This window comes from Panicum virgatum, chromosome 5K, assembly GCF_016808335.1.
Source record: "Panicum virgatum strain AP13 chromosome 5K, P.virgatum_v5, whole genome shotgun sequence".
Lineage (NCBI taxonomy): Eukaryota > Viridiplantae > Streptophyta > Magnoliopsida > Poales > Poaceae > Panicum > Panicum virgatum.
In genome coordinates, this window is record NC_053140.1 from 2631887 (window position 1) to 2644419 (window position 12533).

The 12533-nt window shown below is 47.9% G+C and overlaps 1 protein-coding gene across 1 annotated transcript; it reads right to left on the minus strand.

Annotated features, from left to right (window-relative positions):
• Nucleotides 1-2078: 2078 nt before the first annotated feature.
• LOC120705641 (mitochondrial dicarboxylate/tricarboxylate transporter DTC-like) lies at nucleotides 2079-5604 on the minus strand. The gene is made up of 6 exons (XM_039990095.1): nucleotides 5338-5604; nucleotides 4412-4495; nucleotides 3941-4002; nucleotides 3110-3471; nucleotides 2531-2745; nucleotides 2079-2437 (listed from the first exon to the last, which is right to left on the minus strand). The coding sequence occupies exons 1-6, from the start codon at nucleotides 5464-5466 to the stop codon at nucleotides 2381-2383; spliced, it is 909 nt and encodes a 302-aa protein (XP_039846029.1). The 5' UTR covers nucleotides 5467-5604; the 3' UTR covers nucleotides 2079-2380.
• Nucleotides 5605-12533: the final 6929 nt, after the last annotated feature.

Sequence of the window (12533 nt, forward strand, 5' to 3'; positions counted from 1 at the left end):
GTCCGATGTGGATTGTGACGTTATCTTGGCCATTGGTTCTGGGTAAGGATACTGTTGTGCCGCGTTGTCGGCGATCTGGTGAAGGGATCTCCTTTTGCTTTTCTGAAATTTTATTTCTGCCATGACACGGACGAATTGGTTGGAAAATGATTTCCCATCTAATTTTGTTTGACATTTGTACGCTGCTTGCTCTGTGCTTAGTTGGACATACTACGGAAAAAAAAAGTCGGTGCATTGTGACAGTTGAGCATTTCACAGGTAATTTGTTGCTATCCTCCACGCAGGATTGCAGGAAAAGGTTGGTGGGAAACAAGTTAGAGTATTCGCTCTATATTCTAGTCCAAAATGTTCTGGTGCAGATCGAACTGCAATTGAGCTACTGCCACCTGTATGCTCTTAGGCCATTAACTTCTTTCAAGGACTGCGATTTTCAGAATAAAAGGTAATTAAGAGGAACAAACTATTGCTTCTTGATACACTCCATTAAGCAGAAAGCATTAGCTCTTGAATTCCTATATTTGGACAAATTGTTCATGAAAATAGAAACAGACAGAGGCAGTGTCTAGCAGGAAGAAAGTAGTGTTGTCCTGGAGATATCAGATGTTCTTAGAAAAAATTCAGAGCATAACAAGAAGTGCCCCCTAGTTGCTCCCAGGGTCGTCGGTATCCTAGACAGAAACAAAATGAATGTATTAGAATCTGGAATCAACCTTCGACATCACGAGGGGACACTTATTTGTTGCGTCCGAACATAAATGTATAATCCATCTGCCTCGATTTTTTCCGGAAGATTAGAAGAATAGTAGCTCTACATGCTTCATAGAGACATTAAGTACTTTTCCACAGTGCATTCGTCTCCATTTGTTTAAATTTTTTATTCAAAGATGCATGCATTGCACGACGAAATGTCCATGACAAAAAAAAGGAAATTAATTTTGATTGCCGTGGTGACTACTTCCTGGAATAAAAAATACCAAGGAAACATTCAATAATTGGGTAAACAATTTGTAAGTGCTGCGGATAATAAGGATTATGGAGGAATGTGATAAATGTTTACACGTCGGATCCAACACACGGATCTGAAGCTGTACAGTGGAAGCAAGAGAATTTTTCCTGGTATGTTAGCCCTTTCTGGTCAAATGCAAGCTATAGAGATAAGACACCAGGGTCGGCACTCGGCAGGGCAGATTCTTATAAGTGAAAAAAAATTATAGAATGCATCTGCATGCTTAATTTTTATAACCTTAATTGTCATGAACTTTAATAAAACAAATTAATACGGCACTAGATACTTATGTAGACCGATGAATGATACGTCAAACGTACCTTTAGGACCTTATACATCATCACAGATTCGCAATGCATGATGCCGTGATGAACCATGCAAACCATCGTATTACTCTTCCCTCTTCATGGCTTCCATCCATGCGTGAAAAAAGGAATTCACGCAGATGTTGATTTTGCAACAGTGTATCTAAGGCAAACAGGTCGTATACACGTTGGTTTTGCAAAATCTGCAGGCCAGCATCTGGCCTCTCATATGCACCTGACAAACTGAAAATTGCGAACCAAACACTCCAATACACCAGGACCAGGTAACTGAATGCCATTTTGTCACTGACAGACTGTCTAACTCAACTGCTGTATTGAGAATTCAGAAATTCAGAACCCTTTTTTTAGAGAACGACGAGGGGGATGAGTGTCTCCACCTGAAATTTTACCACAGATCTCAGCTTAGGCCGGTAATGGACGGTGCAGGCACCGAGTACAGGTGTTTTGGGGAAATTCAGAACCATTGATTTATCAGAGTAATTGACGGTTCCATAAGGTTGATAGCACATACAGTACATCGTATAGTCACATAATCCGAATGATTGGTTCAGCAAATAGAGGGGATGAGAAGCACGATCTGCTGTTCCGTGCATCAAGCTTCAGCTATCACAGAATGCAACACACGAGTAGGCAACAGAATGGAAACAACACTACCATCTCACATCCAGAAGAAAACAAAATCTAAACACAATGTATGTATGATGAACATAACAGAACTAACAAAATATAGAGATAGATGGCGAAACTGTACGAGAAGTTTGGCTCCATTCACTGACACGAATTAAATCCACTTCCATAGTATTTTCTCTTGGTAGTGCCCCTACCAACAACATATGTCAGCAACAAAAGTTACCCAGCAATGCTCCAAAGTACAACAGATTACAGACGATATGGCTATTCGGTGTCAACAGATCAAATCATCATGCAACATATAGACTTGATGAAATCAGAACTTCGAATTATGTTTATGAGAACCCATTGCTAGTTTATAAAGAAGCTGGCTTATTATAGTCGTATCTTAGCGCCACCATGACCAACCAACCATATCTTAAAGTCCCATATCCTTCTCAAACTTCTGGATCTGATTCAAGAAAATCCAAGTCAACTGCACACAAAATATAGTTAGGTTAGTATGATAGAAACATGAAATAGGCAAGTTGTCTGTTTAGCATAAAAACTATTGGAATATGAGCATTACCATGACATGTGGAGCAATCCTCACACAGTAGACAGGAAACCCGGTGTAGAACTTAAACGGGCCTCCACTCTTTAAGGTCTTCATTACGCAGTCAAGAGATCCAGTGTACGGGTACTTCCCATTGGCATCAGGCTGCATCTTCTGAATCTGCGTCTTCACATAATCGAAGGGCAAACTGCAGGCAGATGCAAAGAATCCTGATACAGCACTTGCCCCTACATGCAATACTCAAGATCTGTTAGGAAAGTGGAGAAACTGAAATGAACTGTCACAAAAACTCTCACTAAAAATGTTAAACAGCAGAGTCTAAAATGAAAGGCATTCCCTGGACTGAATCTACACTTCCCGCAGGCCAAAAAAGTATTGAGACCACAAAGCACAATTCATACTTCGATCGATTAACAATAAAAGTGAAATAGCAGGTTGAAGTTGCCAAATTTTTTAGTTCATGAGCTCTAACTTTTGCTCCCCATCTGCACATGCACGCTATAGAGAATGGACTATCCTGACACTTTGATTCACGTATCAAAATGCAAAATATCACATGAAATCCAAGCACAAAAGTGATATCAATCTTACCTAGCATTGTAGATAATTCTCCAGCACCAAATTTGTCTCTAAATAATTCAACACTCTGATCATAGGAGGCAAGCATGCCCATGTTTAGGGACATAGCTCTGACTACAGTTGGGCCTGCACCCTTCCAAAGTGCCAGAACACCTTCATCAGCAACAATACGGTAAAGTGCATGAAAAGCATTCTTGTAGTTACGCCGTTGGGCAGCCGGCAGGGTTGAATCGGCCTGCATCCTAATGAGTGCCAAATCTGCAGGACTACCAACAGATGCTCCAATTGCTCCAGCAGTGAGACCAATAACAGCTTTTTGCAGTAGAGGTAGTGGCTTTCCCTCATTTGCTTCAACTGCTTTATTTGTTAGAACCCTGAGAAAATCCAGCATCAAAACATAAACTCTCAGGAAGGACTTAGTGTCAAAATTAATTTATGGTGAAAAGGGTCAACAAGGTCAACGAATATTCTAGTAAAAGAAACGTAATTGTGAAATGATGAGCCTGGTTCTGCGAATGATGGGCCTGTTACCTTCACATGGGCATTCCTTCTTGTGGGGGGAAACAACTTTAAAAGAAAAACTTCACAAAAGTCATGTGAGGAAACCACTGTTAAGTTCTAGATTATGAGTCATGCTGACATGTGCACTTAGCTTGTTACATATGCTTTGTCTGATGTCTGAACACACCCAAATAACAGTATGCATGCAAAAGCTCAAATACTTCCAAATATTGTTCCAAACAGATACAAAAGGTCTCTGACACAAATTACTGAAGGCAATACTCTGTATTCTTCATGACACTCATGTGGAGAATGGTGGACGGTGGTGAAATAAGTAATCACCTGAAGGATCCAAGACGAGCGGTCGTGTACGTGGCTTGCCTTAGCAAACCAGCTGATAATCCCTGCGTGAAATAAATGTACAAGAACTCAAACTGACAAGCCACCTCATGATTGCAAATTAGTTCAAAACTATTTTAACATATTCATGCGGAGGTATATAATTAGCCAGTTTACATTGGCAGCATTATAGTTTCAAATTGGTTATTTATCATTCCATTTAACGGACTATAAAGGTAAAATATCATCTGTTGCCATATTACATAAGCATAGGCTATATGAATAATGTCCTAAAAATCAGAACCAGCAGTTTTTCTGCATAGGCATTTTATGCTCATGATCCACTATGGCTGGCCAAACTAGGCCACCACATTATGCTCTCAGAAATGCAGGTTTCAAAACAGTTCATAGTTCATTCCACGTTAACATTTTCCATGATCAAAGAAAGGGGACAGAACACCTAAAAGAACAAACCTTGTAAAAGGAACCGATTCCCTCATTAGCGAGCATCTTCTTGGTGACGGTGGCTGCAGAGCCCTCTCCCAGTTGGATTTTGACCTGAAAATGCAATAAAGAAATAAAATTCATAAGGAACCTTGAACTCAGACCGGGCCGCCTCTGGTGGCACCGGCTGGCCCCTCTGTGGCCTTGCCTAGTGAAAAAAAAAAAACCCAAACCTGAGAGACTATACTTGAAGAAGCTTACAAGCACCTGCGTCTCGGACCAGTAATGCAAACTAATGGAAGCCACCGAGCCTTAACTGGACTGAAAATGAATACCCAGGTACTAAAAATGGCCCGGACTCAACAGAAGCAAGTGTCAAAGAACCCAAAAATGGGAAGTCAAAGGCAATTCCCCACACGGATTTTAAATAAACTACGTACTTGGTGGTGCTACCCAAAGCCATGAAAAACATCCAACCACTGCATGTTCCTCTTGGTAAACTAAACAACCAAATAAAAAGTGTCTACTGTAACAAAAATCTTGAATGCAAGAAACAAATTCTGAACCCTGTGTTAATGGTCCTGTTCAGAGTTTATCAGCAATAGACCAAGGGGTCGAATCCACTGAGTAACAACGTGCATCACACTCCCAGCGCTCACTCCCAAACTTTCTGATTTCCGCACACTTGCAATCCTCAACAAGCTTTTTCCACCGACCTCAACAACCAGAGCGAGCAAAAATCATCCTCCCACGCAATCCATCAAACAGCTCTCCTCCACCGAAACCCCATTCAAAATTTCAAACCCCGAGTTACAACAACAGGAACCAGCCCACAGGCCACAGCAGCGCAGTAGCCAATATCTCGCCCACAACCAGCCCATCCACCGCACGTAGCGGCCCGAAAACCCGAGGCCCAACGGTGCGGCCGGAGCAGACAGCAGAGCAGGGGGGCGCACCTTGACCATGTCGATTGGCTGGATGACGCAGGTGGCGAGCATGCCGGAGGCGCCGCCATTGACGAAGGGCTTCACCGTCATCCACACGGCGCTTGGCGCCACCACCTGCTGCTGCTTGGCGTCCGCCATGGCCGTCCTACCCTCGCAGCTCCCGAGGAGAGCAGAGGGTTTAGGCGGTGGACGCGGCTGGTGCCTGAGAGCTGTGGAGAGGGCGATAGAGACCTGCACAATCCCCTGCTGCCTGGTGCCTGCGCCGGTTGCCGTCGTCCCTTTTATGTCGACGAGACGACGACGGCCACGAGCGCTGGCCGTCGCCGAAGCCGAGGCCTCTGCTTCCTCCTGGTCCCATGGGCCGATGGAGTGTGGGCCAGCCAGCCGTGTAGAGCGTCTCGCGTCTCTCGCACCGGAGCCGGGCTGCCGGAGGGAGGGAGGATGTGGTGCGCAAAAAATGAAGGGTTTTATTTTTGCATGTGAAAATAGTGAATCTTTTTCGTTTGGCTTTCCTGGATGGTTTTTGCGTTCCACCGACGAGATGGAAACGAGCCCATCTTGGCTCTTTATTTTTGGGAGTGAATCTTTCTTTTGGCTTTCCTGGCGTGGTTTTTTGCAATTGTCGGAAGAGATAATAATAATAATAATAATAATAATAATAATAATAATAATAATAATAATAATAATAATAATAATAATCTCTTGTGATTTCGTTTGAATTTGGCTTTAAAATGACCTTTGCACATTTCTAGCTAGGGAATTTCCTAACACTCACCTATATCTCGTTCCTTGCATTCTAACATGCAAGTTTCATGAACTTTTCAGATTATATATGTGCTTGTTGACCAGTCGATGTAGTTGTTGTTTGTCTAAGTGTTGACCATAAACTATGACGAGAGGTAAAAGATACTCCGTGCACAAAATAATTGTGCCAATTTTAGCTTCCCTAAGTAGAAAAATCACGTAGAATAACAAACTCGACACTAATAGAATTTTCTTTTTTGAGTGGACATAATAGGATCTTGATGGTGAATGTGCCAAATTCTATGAAAACCCTTTAGTAAGCTTAGTAAGGTCAAGACAGAACACGAAGGTGAAGTTATACGACAACTACAACGGTTGGTGAACGGGCGTGAGGGGATTTAAAATGAATAAAGCTTGCATGCACTAGACTATAAGAAAGTAAGATACTATGCGGGTGGGTATTTGGAAAGCCCCTAGCTTACATATGGGGTTTCACAATTCTCCTTTAGTTCATATAAATTGCTTACATGAAGCCTCCCCTTGGTTGAACTCTTGGATCCGCTGGTTGCGATATTATTATATTGCGGCAACCATGGAATCTAATTAGGCCCTGTTTAGTTCCCAAAAAAATTTCTACAGTATCAGTTACATCGAACCTTTGGACATATACATGGAGCATTAAACGTAGTTAAAAAAATAACTAATTATACAGTCTAACTGATTAGCACAAGATGAATCTTTTAAGTCTAATTAGTTCATGATTAAACATCATTTGTCATGTAATAACGAAATGTGCTATAGTACCAAAATTCAAACTTTTTCATCAACTAAACACACCCTTAGCTACCAGTTGTTTTCTTGTAAATTCAGATATTTTATTTGCAGAGGTGAAAATGACTAGTAGAGATACTCGTGGCCAGGCATGTCAGCTTTATTCTCAATAATCTGGTTGAAAGCAGTGCATTATTGCTAGCACGACTCAAGTGAGGACAACTAGTAGAAATCGCTTCCCTCTCCTTTCTCGTAGCTTGTGATATGATGTGCGAAGCATGAGGCCCGAGTCGAAAGCCTGAGCCGAAATGCTTGGATGACATGTTCTGGATCCCTAGAACTGAAGGTTCAGAACTGAGCAACTGGTACCATGGGAACACGAATCCGGCGGTAAGCATGGTCAGCAAATTTTATAAGGGAAATAGAGAAATATATGGCACGATTTTCTGCGCGAGTCATGATTTCTGACCAAACTACTTGTCATCTTTTGATTGGGTGAAGGGGCTAGAGGGTTTGGACCATTGATCAATCAAGTGGCACTGTGGCAGAGCACTTGCATTGCATTGCCATAGGAAAGGGACCATGGGGGTAGCGTATTCTCTTTGTCGCTTTTCTTACGCCCCCATTAGTCACAACTCACAAAGATGACGAGTGGGGTTTAAGGACTCGTGGGCTAAGTTGGGCGCCAAGTTCGGCTAGGAGGTGACTAGGCGCGCCTAATCGGTAGTCGATGGCCTGCCGCGTAGCCTAGGGGGTTGGGCGGAGTCTAGGCGGATGCATCGCCTAGGTGGCGCTGAGCAGCGCCTCGGCGGCGATTCTGCGGTGTAACATCCTGGAAAATTCACCAAATAAATAACATGTGATTAAATATTTATTTTCCATCGTTGAGCTCGAAATCCTCCTAAAACCAAGAACCCTAATTCCCGGAAACTTTTCCCTGTCCCGAACCCCCGTTCTTCCAACACCTGATTCCATTCAACGTGTTCATCTGTTCTTTTCCCGCCGACCGAACCCTTCTCTCTTTCTCCTCACCGCCGTCCCATCCCGCGTCACATGGTCGCTTGTCGCCCACGCGCGACCACCCTTCGCGATCATCGCCGCGAATCTCTCTCCCTCTCTTTTTCTCTCCCTCCTTCCTCCCTCTCCTCCTCTGCCGAGCACGCTCGGCCCGGCCTCTCGCTTCCTGCCGCACGTGGCCACCCCGCTCGGCGTGCCTCACCTCCCCTGGCCCGCGCACGCGGGACCAACGCCGCCAGCGGCGACCGCGGCCGCGGTCGCCGCTGGCACGCACTCGCCCCCCTCCCTTTTTCCTTTTCCCCATTTTTCTTTTCCTTCTCCTCCATTTATTTTCCCTTTTTCCTTTTCTTTTCTCTCTCTCTCCTCCCTCTCCTCCCTCCTTCCCGCGCGCTGCAGAGCACCGGCAAGGCCCCCCTGCCCTGCACGGCTCGGCCGCGCCACCCATCGCCCCTGCTCCCTCCCCGGGTCGCTCCCCGCTCCCGGCTTGCCCCGTGCGCACGCCGCCCGCGCACCCCTACTCGCACCCCGCTGCTGCCCGCGCCACCGCCGCGCACGCGCGCAGCGCCCCTGCAGCCCGGCCCCGCGCGCACGCCCCGGCCGACCTCGCCATCCCGCGCGCCGCGAGCCACGCGCCGCCCTGGTTCGCCACGGCACCGGCCCCGTGCGCCCCACCGCCGCGAGCGCTCCCTGCCCCGCCCGCACCACGCCACCGCTCCCCGCCCCGGCCTGCCTCTCCCGCACACGCCGCTAGCCGCCACCTCGCCTGCCCAGCCCGCGCGCACCGCCTCCGGGCCGCCCGTACACGCTCACGCGCGCACGAACACTGTGCTCGGCACGGCGCGCTGCGACGTCGCTCGACCCGCCACCGGCCGCCTCCACGCACGCGCGCCCGGCCACTGCTTGCTCGCCCCGCGCGCCGCGCTCCACCCCAGCCCGCGCACCCGCCACGCCTGCACCTCCTGCCCCGCTGCACAAGTGCTGCCGCACCGCCTCGCCGCCTGCACCTACGCCTGTGCCCGACGACCTTGGCACACCGCCGCCGCCTGCCACACGTAGCCGCCCCAGTACGACGCCGTACCTCACCGTGCCCCACCCTGCTCGCCCAAGCACGCCAACCCAGCTGCCCCGCAGAGCGCGTCGTCAACTCCGCCGTCATCTCAGCGCCACCGCCCGCACGCCGCGACACCAGAGCGCCATTAATGGCCGCCCGTGGGCCTCGCTAAGCCGGCCACCTACCCCGGCGTCGCCACCGCCTTTCTCGCCTATAAAAGGGGGCTCGGCGCCGCCCCTGAGCCTCGCACCCCCGGCCGCCACCGCCCATTGCCTCCTATCGCCGCCGCTAGCCATAGCCGCCGCTCCCGAACGCCGGCCATCGCGGACCACCCTTCCCCGCTGCGCTCTAGCCCAAGCCAGGTAGGGCATCCGGGCCTCCTCCATCCCCTCTCCGTTTTTCCCCCACTTCCCGGACGCCGCCGCGCTTCGTGGCGCCGCCCCAAGCTCGCCGTCGCCCGCCGCCGCCTGCCACCGTAGCGCCACCTCCACGGACCTCCTCCGCTCGAATTAAGGAGGGGATTCGACCTCCCATGGGCCCACCTTCCTTTTCCCCCTGACCCGGGCCGCCGCCATGCCCTGGGCCGCCGGCGAAGGCCGCCGCCGGCGCCCTGGGAGCGCCTCCCCTGCTCTGCGGGAATGAGGAAGGAGAAAGAAAGGGCTTTTTGCCCAAAAGCCCCCCCCTTTTCTCATTAATCCTTTAAGAGCCCTTCCCCTTTCAGCCATTTTGCAAAACAAACCCTTCTTTCTTTTATATTCTAGATAAACCCTTCCACCTTATAAGGCTAATTCTAACTAAGCCCCTCCCCCTTTCCTCTATTTTGTAAAGAGCCCTCCACCCTTGACCTTCCCTTTTATTATTTTTCCAAATAACTCCTCCACCGTATACAAGCGTTTATAAATAAAACCCTATTCTTTTCTAAAATAACCCAAACACTTCTCATAATTTCAACCAGGCCCCTACCTCCTCCAGATTAATTACAACTAGGCCCCTGACCCTTTGTCCAATCCCGAACCTTTACTAAACCTATCATTTCATGTATCGAACGATCTCTGATCAACCCAAAACTTTACCATACCAATTCTAATATAATTCTGGGCCGTACCTTTAGAAAACCACTCAAAGATGTTACTTCTATCTCCATATTTTATGTGTTCCCGATTCGAGCTCAACGATAAGTCCTTGTTTTCTGAGTATTGATTGTGTGCTTGTTTGTATACGCTGTAGACCACGGAGTGAACGAAGGAGAACCCGCTAGCGAGCAGTACTGTGAGCAGGTGAACGAGGACCCGTTCCGCGACCCCGAGCCAGAAGGACAGGACCTCCCCGAAGGCTTCGAAGACGGCAAGTTCAATCCCATCCTTTGATGCATGTTCCTGTCCTAGTTTTTATAAACACAACCCAATGGCCTGTTTTATAAAATTGCATATGTTTTGCTTGCATGAAAACACGGTTGGATAGCCACCCCTTGTTTTGCGATGACCATTCCTTGACTACCTAGATTAATGTCTGATTTTGCTTGGACATTAATCGATATTAGAACGCTCAGTTGTTTACTCATAATATGCTTTATTTTTTATAAAGAAAATGTGTGTGTGGGAAGGGATAAAAGTGGATTTTTGAAAGATGAGTCTGGACGGGATGGATGGCATTTCAGTGTGATTTGCCGTTGGTGTGCTCGCGCCGGTGTGGCAGAGCAAGGAAGGGAGATATCCATCTTGTCACCCCTAAGGACCGAGTTGGTGTTACATCTCACCTAACTCCACTATCGTGCAAACCACTCGACCGTTGAATGGGCAACGGCTTAGCATAAATCCCACTAGTTAATTTGATAGCCATCAGGAGAGCTGAGAGCAACGGGTGACTAAGGAAAGGGATAAGCCAGAGTGACTTATGCCCGGTTATACCTAAGTGAACGGTCGATGACCCCTTGGTGCATCCCGTGATGGCTAGTCAGGTTTAGCTAAGGTGGGTAATGGCTATGTTGGGATCTACACCGACACGACGGTGTTCGAGTTGTGGTATTCTACTTGTGGGTAAAGTTGCACACCTCTGCAGAGTCAAAAGCTATTCGAATAGCCGTGCCCACGGTATTGGGCGAGTTACGGTGTGGTCTCACCACTAGTGCTTACTTTGGGATGGGTTAGCGTGAGTTGTTTTGGAATGTGTCCGGCAGTTGTGCCGTGTGCTACGACGGACGGGGAGTCCGGTAGCAGTTTAAAACTTGAACTCCGGGTTACTACAAAAACTGTTTTCAAAAAAAGTTTTCTGTTAAAATAAAACCCTACATAAAATATTGTTTTTCTGTAAATTAAACCATAACCTTATCCTTGATTTACCTATGCATATTATTCTGTTATAACCCCCCCTCCGTGGGTGTGGTTGGACTTGCTGAGTACGTTTGTACTCACCCCACTCTGACTTTTTACAGAAGAAGACCCAGACTTTGTACCAGACGACGCCGAGTAGGGTTATCGTTCTACACCCAACCTTGCCTGTGGTACCGGCCCTGTCGAGATGCCTCCGCTGTCGCAGTACTCTGAGCCTGCGGTAGACCCCATGTGGTTTGCGGTCTGGTGTTATGTCGTAGCTTGGTTAATCATTATTATCATCTGTATCGAGTGTCCTCCAAGGTTTGTACGGTTTTGAACCATCTGATGTAATAAATGTGGCATCAGCCTCCTGGGACTGGTGTTTTGTATCACATTTAAGTATTCTCTTATGAGGGGACGCTTCAGGTGGTATCAGAGCCGTAGGTTGGCCGTAGGACGTGACCCTAGGAGCGAAACCCTTTTTCAGGACCTTTCACCTTAGGACTTTTCTATCCTTAATCATTTCCTCACACAAACACTTACCTTTGGTCCTTGCCCTGTTCCAGATGGCTGACGATGGATGGATCGGCGGAATCTGTTTCTCCGAGCCCGGCCTTCCTAAGTTGTTGATACTCAGCCTGGAACGCATTGGAGTTGTGGATCCGCCAGAATTTCTTTACCGGGAGTACGACTCCAAGGGCACTCTTCGGTGTGACCTGATGATCTTCATAGCAAGAAGCACCCGCTATCCTGATGTGGACCCTTGGTTCATCTCCACCACTGGATTCCGTTTCCCGGATACCTATCGGAAAGCCGCCCGCAAAGCCCTACGACGTCTGCGTGTGATCTACAGGCATCACCTCCAGCGGACTCCTATGAGATTTTTCCCGCCGACTGAAGGAAGAGGACGCACATGGATTGCTAGGATGAGAGGACTTGGAAGAGAAGAAGAAGACCTAGAAGACACGGTCTCTCACCTATCCATCTATCTCACCGGCCTGGATGAGCTCTATCGCGAGCAAGCAGCACAACTGAAGCAGCAAGTCCACCGAGCAGAAAAGGCAACCCAGGAGCTGGATGAACAATGGTCGAGGACTGTACATGCCGAGTATTCCCTAGCCGCCCTCCAAGTCCAAATGGACGAAAAAGAGGAAGAACTGGAAGAACAGCGGGCAAGAGCCACACGCGCCGAGGACTCGCTACCACTCTCCAAGCTCGAATGCGGAGGTACGAGGCTCACTGGGGAATAGGAGGATGGATAGAGGAAGACGCTGAAGAAGAACCCGAAGAGGCTCAATGGGATGTAAACA